Here is a 6,000-nt window from a genome sequence, read left to right as displayed (position 1 = left end):
AAGAATAATTTAAAAGGAGACATGCACTCCCATGTTGATTACAGCACTATTTTCAGTAGCCAAGCTGTGGAAACAACTCAAATTCCCCAAAACAAATATGGTCTGTCTACACTGTGGAATACTACTCAGTGTTCAAAGAAGATAAACTCAGGACCTCCCTGGTGGCACAAGGTGTTAAGAACCGCACTATGAAGCAATCCACAGCCTCTGCAGCACGAGTTTGATCTCTGGCCAGCAATGGAGCAACCCACTTGGCGCAGCAGACATCTCCTGTCTTGCCGGCTGCTCCCCTCAGCAGTGTATTTTCTTCAGGCCAAACACAGAGCTGGAAGGGATTATGCTAAGCAAACTAAGTCTGAGGGAGAAAGACAAATACTACTTGTGTCACTTCTATGCGGAATATAGAGAAATCAAACAAAAGCTCAGATAAAGTCAAACTAAAAAACTAACCCTTGAAATCTGACTAGAACTGCAGCTACCAGAGGGGAAGTGGGAAGAGCAAAAACAAAGTGTGGAGGAGCACAGTGGTGGATTATGGGGGTTTGGGTGGTGCCTGTGGTGTATTAAAAACACCTGAAGGGGCTCATCTTACACTTCCAACAATGATGTAAACCAACATTACTTTATATATATACATATGTAAATATGTATATATATATATATATATACGCTCATATATATATGAGCTCATATCAGCGTAATGTGAGGAGGTGGGGAGACTGGCCCAGCCCTGCCTACCAGGCCCCTCCCCACATTGACCTGTGTGTCTGTCTCCCTGATGACCTTCCTGCTCCAGCAAAGGCGGGACTGACTCCACCCCTGCCTGTACTTTGTGTTTTCCTGAGAATAATGTCTACTTCCCTGTTGAAAATAACCATCCACATATGAAATTATTTTTTTTACCTTATCATGTGGGGTTGATGGGTTAATTAGAAAGATTTAAGAGGAAATAAAGAGTCCTGAGGACCAGCCACAGCTGCAGGTTTGCTGTGCTGAGTCTGTGCAGGTGGGGGAGGGAGAGGCTGTGAGGAGCCGAGGGGGACAGGGCCTGTGTCCAATCAGTGCTCAGTGTGTTTTGGGCTTCGATGTAGTCACTCCTCAGGGGTCATCTCTCTGCTCCTTTGTCCTTGTCCTTCAGCAGCACCTGTCCTGGCAGGGCCTGTGATCACAGAGACTCAGACCCCACCTGGGCCTGTCCTGTCTCCAGTAATGTGGGTGGAGGTTGCATGGGGCCTCGTCAGCCTAGGCTCAGGTGAGAGTTTGTTCCCTAGTCCTCATACTCTGTGTTTATGATTTTACTTCCTGGGTTTTATTGCTTTATGTCTGTTCTTTTTCATGTTTACAGACCAGGGCTTATGTCCTCTGGGCATCCCTGTCTCTGACAGTAGCAGGAGCATCTGTCATTATCCCCATATGGCGCAGGGCGGCCCCTGCTCACAGGAGTATCTGGTGTTAGAAATTAATGTCCAGACTCAAATAGCTTTGGGACTGTTTTTTTTTTAATTTATTTATTTATGAATACAATTACTGGGATATAAGCCAGTGGTGTGGGGGGGGGGTGAGAGGATTCACCAGAAAGAGTGGGGAGCAGAACAGGAGGATCTACTGAAATACACGCTGAGGGGAGAGTGGGCAAGACAGGAGAGCTCTGCTGCGCCATGTGGTTTGCTCCCTGGCCGGCTGGGGATTGAACTTGTGCTGCAGTGACTGGCAATAGCTTGATAGCACTGTCTTTGACCCCTGTGCCACCAGGGAGGCTCCATTTTGGAACACTTTTTGAAAAGATTTCCATCTTTTTCCCCACCATTTAAAAGGACCCAATTTGGGTATTAGTAGAGAGGAGGATCAGATAATTCCTCTTCTTAGATGAGTCCCTGTTGGGTTTCTGTCTTCTCTGCAGCTGCCCCCTCTCCCCACCCTCAGGTCTGATATCCCAGATCTAAGTTATGTTCACTGCTGGTTAACAATAAGACCCATAAACTTAGGATCTTCTTTTTTTTTATAGATTTTTTTTTAAAGATTTATTTATTTTTGCATACAAGAACTGGGGTGTAGGCCAGAGGTGGGGGGGCGGTGAGAGGATTCTCCAGAGACAGAGTGGGGAACAGAACAGGCAGACTGACTGACATACACTGCTGAGGGGAGCAGCGGGTGAGACAGGAGAGGTCTGGGGCGACATGTGGGTCACCTCATGGTGGGGATCGAACTTGTGCTGCAGTGGCTGTGGATAGCTTGATAGAGCTGTGTCTTTAATCCCTGTGCCACCCAGGATCTTCTTTTCTAAATGGAGAAATATTCTTGTGAGCTGTGGTGTGCAGGTTTGGTGTGGGAGAAAAAGATGGGGGTGGGGGGGAAGGAGCAGTATTTGTGATAAAAATGGAGAGGACACTGATGTCTCTGAGAGTGGAGGAGTGTGTAGAATGTGATCTGAGGCTATCTTAGTAAAGACACTGTCTCTGCAATGGGGAGGTGCTTTACCCTGATCCCTGATCATTCATAAATTAATTGTTGCATCAGATGTGTGACAGGCTGTTTTTGCATCTAGGAAACCTCAATGAACTAAATACAGCCCAACTTGCTGGCCTGTGGAGCGCGTGTCCTGGTGGGAAGGGGAGACTGGAGACTGTGACAGTAAATAAGGGGCATGTCTGGTTAGAGGTGGGTAAGGATGTGGGGAAGTGGCCCAGAGTCAGTGTGCAGGGACAGGGAGGATGGCACAGTCAGTGTGGGAGGTCTGTGTTCTCCACGTGTCCCTAGATCTGTAAGTAGGAGCCCCGGTAGGCGCTCCAGGTCTTAATCATCTCCCATTTCCAGCCACAGCCCAGATCCTGATGGTGCAGGATGTCCTCACAGAAGGAGCCGGGTGCTGAGAGGGTCTATGGGCACCCGAACTCCCAAGTGAAAATGGGCGTGTGCACATGTTGTGCAGGGAAAGGGGCTGTAGCGACAGGAAGGCACAGAGCAGAATCTCTAAGACCCTGTGCAGATGGGTAAAGGAGAGTCCTGGAGCCCTCAGTGACTTTCTCAGGCTTTTATTGGGATCTGCCAGGTACACGGCAGGCAGGTGTGGGGGGGTCTGGGAGCTGGCAGGCCTCGCAGCCCCTGGTGAATCTTCACTTTTCCTGGACTTTCCAGCGTTCTGTTGTGGTCTCGTTCTCTCTCTTCTGCTTCTCTTTCTCTCTTCTGCTCTTGTTCTTCTACTTGTTCTCATTTCCTTTCTATTCTTTTCTCCTTTTCTGTTCTGCTGGTGTCCCTGTGACTCCACCCTTATAAGCCAGTCTCAGCCCAGGTGTCCCTACTGTGCCCACCCCCCATTCCAGGGGCCGCCATCAGGCATGCAATTCAGGACCGCAGGATCCATCATCAATCCTAGTGGTTGGAGGGGAGAAAAGCCTGATAATCACTTTCCCTACAGGGGCCTTTCCTGCTTGTAGATCCAAGAATAGGTGAAAATCTTGAGCTAGGGACAAGGCCTAAGGCAGGCCTAGGCTGGGCAAAGGAAGCCACCAGGTAAGTCACTTAGAACCAGCCCCGTCTGAGAGACACCCCACAGCTGTCCCTGGAGCTTAGACCTTAGACTCACAGCAGAGGAGCAGATACTGCTCTGGTGCTCTTCTAGCTATTCATCAAGTCCTTTCTGCCAAAAAGGGTCCTAGGAACCCCCTGCACACATGCTTGGGGGCTCACTCCCCACATTCATCCCAAGGAGGGAAGACATGACAGGGAAGGTCTCCATCCTCCATGGACATGAGTCCTCTGCTCACTTGAGGAGGCAGCAGAGGCCCCTGAGGAGACACTCGGGGACTCTCCTTGGGCCGGGCTGTGAGGGAAGGGCCTACAGGGACACCACCACCTTCCTCTGACACGTTCCCTCCGGTTCCTTAAGATATAGCAGAAAATGATACAAATCTAAATTCTAGAAAATAATTCCCAAAAATGTACCTGCATTGCTGTTATCAAATCCTAAACAATACTAATTATCACACCAAAGTAGATGTGACTTCTCATCCTACAGGGTCTTCTGTGAGCCAGAATCTAATAATTAGGAAATGTGCAAAAAAATTCCCATTGGAAATGACACATATACTTGAGGGCCACACTGAGACCCCTCCAAAGACTACAATATCTAAAGAAATGGAAAAAAGAGAAGTTTTGCAGGAGGACAGCTGGGAAACTACCTTAGCCTGGTGTTGAAGGTTAACACCAGCAGTGATGAGTCAGATGGAAATGATGTGCCCTTTTTGTGTTGAGTGGAGAATGACCCTGCATCCTTGTGGTCTACTTCCCCAAACCAACAGTCTCACTAAGAAAGAAAGAAAGAAAAAAAAAAACTAAATTAAGGGACAGTATTCCTGAGCAGGGCTCTGTGATGGAGGCTAAGAGTAGAAAATGCAGGATGGAGGGGTCACATGACCAGAAACGAGGAGGGGAGAGAAGTGATTAACATCGTCATTAAACCCACTATAGAAATGAAAAACACTTTGGGCCAACTGCTATCGCAAGTATCAGATACTATAGGAAGTATAAGGAGGCACAGACCAGAGCTGGGATATGGGGATGGAGCCATTGCAGAGAATCACTGCTCCTGACAAATCAGCCTAGTCACACCATAGAAGTAATTAAAGACAGATAACAATTGCACAGGGGAATGAAGCCCTCCCAACTAGAACACTAAACCAGTGCACTGTGGGAAGGCTCAGCTCGGCTCCCAAGGCAGCCGCCTGGGATCTGCAGGCTCCTGCTAAAACACCCGCCCTCTCCAGGTGCAGCTCTTCCTGCCTGCTTGTGTCTGCACAAGCATCTTCTTTCAGTGTGTGCGTGTGTGTGTGTGTGTGTATGCACGCACATGTGAGCCACTTAAAGGGGGACTCTAGAGAAACTTTTCTCAGAGGTGACCCGAGAACCGCCATCTGTGACCCCAGCACCTCTCCCAAACATCACTCCTAAGCAGTGTCAATGTTATAAAAACAAGGAAAGCCTGAGAAATCGCCTTCTAGGCAAACTGGATGGGATTATGGAGCATAAAATGCACATTAGCAAAAACTAATGAAAGCATGGTGTTTAGTAATTATGTCAACATTGCTCCCTTAGTTGTAAAAATAAAAATTTTACTCATGTAGGAAGTTAACACTGAAGATGGGATAAACAAGACCTGTGTGGGATTAGCAAGACTTGTACTACCTATGCAACTTTTCTGTAAGTCTAACAGTATCCTTTAAATGTTATTTTTTAAATGCCCTCAAAATTTAATAGGTTGGAGAAGGAAAATTTTTTCTACTTTCCAGTTTTCCCAGGTATTGTTATCCTGGGACTAGAGTAGGGATTCTGGGGGGGGAGGGGGGATTGGAAACCTCACACCCAGGGCAGGCTCCGGAGTCTCCTCTCCTCTGAGCCCTGCTGCTCTGACTCCTCACAGAGCATCTCATCCCAGGACGCCGCCCTCCAGCACCCCCAAATCTGCCCATCTGAGACCCCGTCCCGTCCTGGTGGCTCCACCAGAATCCGGAGCAGCGCGGCAGCGCCCCCGTGTGGCCACAGGGCTGAGCACATGAGACCAGAGCCGCCCTTTCTCCTGCTCAGCCAGGCCCTCCCCAGGCTCCCTGGGCCCCCAGAGGCAGGACAGGGATCTGCACACAAGGGGGCGCCCAAGTCCAGTGTCAGGTCAGAAGTCCTCAAATTTTCTTCCTAGTGAGTCCTATGGACTAAGGATAGAACAAGGTTTCCAGGTTTTAACAGCTGATTCCCAGATTATGGGCAGATCCTCCAAATATTCCTTAAGTGTTGGAGTGGAGCCTTTGACTCCAGAGTCTCTCTAATTTGTTTCTGCTTCCAAGGGTAAAAGCACCTCCTCCTGGGAATCAAACTTCAATTTCCCCAGGAACCCAGGACCTCACCCAGGTAAAGGACAAGTTTTCTAGAAAAAGACAAGGCCAGTGAGCTGACCATTGAGCCATGTCTTGCAGCAGGGGGCAGCGGAAATGATCCAACTGGGGAAGAGCT

General features: G+C 48.6%; 1 protein-coding gene across 1 annotated transcript in view; it reads right to left on the bottom strand.

Moving 5' to 3' along the window:
- Positions 1 to 2,753: 2,753 nt before the first annotated feature.
- Positions 2,754 to 6,000, bottom strand: part of LOC311188272 (class I histocompatibility antigen, Gogo-OKO alpha chain-like) — a gene marked incomplete at both ends in the record, with an annotated part of 91,009 nt that continues 87,762 nt past the window's right edge. The window contains 2 exons of the mRNA XM_084259412.1: positions 2,754 to 2,876; positions 5,895 to 5,914. Of these exons, the coding sequence (XP_084115538.1) occupies positions 2,754 to 2,876; positions 5,895 to 5,914 (143 nt within the window). The remainder of the gene's footprint in view (positions 2,877 to 5,894; positions 5,915 to 6,000) is intronic.

Source organism: Talpa europaea, assembly GCF_964194135.1.
Source record: "Talpa europaea genome assembly, chromosome: 2".
Taxonomy (NCBI): domain Eukaryota; kingdom Metazoa; phylum Chordata; class Mammalia; order Eulipotyphla; family Talpidae; genus Talpa; species Talpa europaea.
The sequence above is the reverse complement of the archived record's forward strand: the minus strand, read 5'-3'. Positions and strand labels throughout refer to the sequence as shown.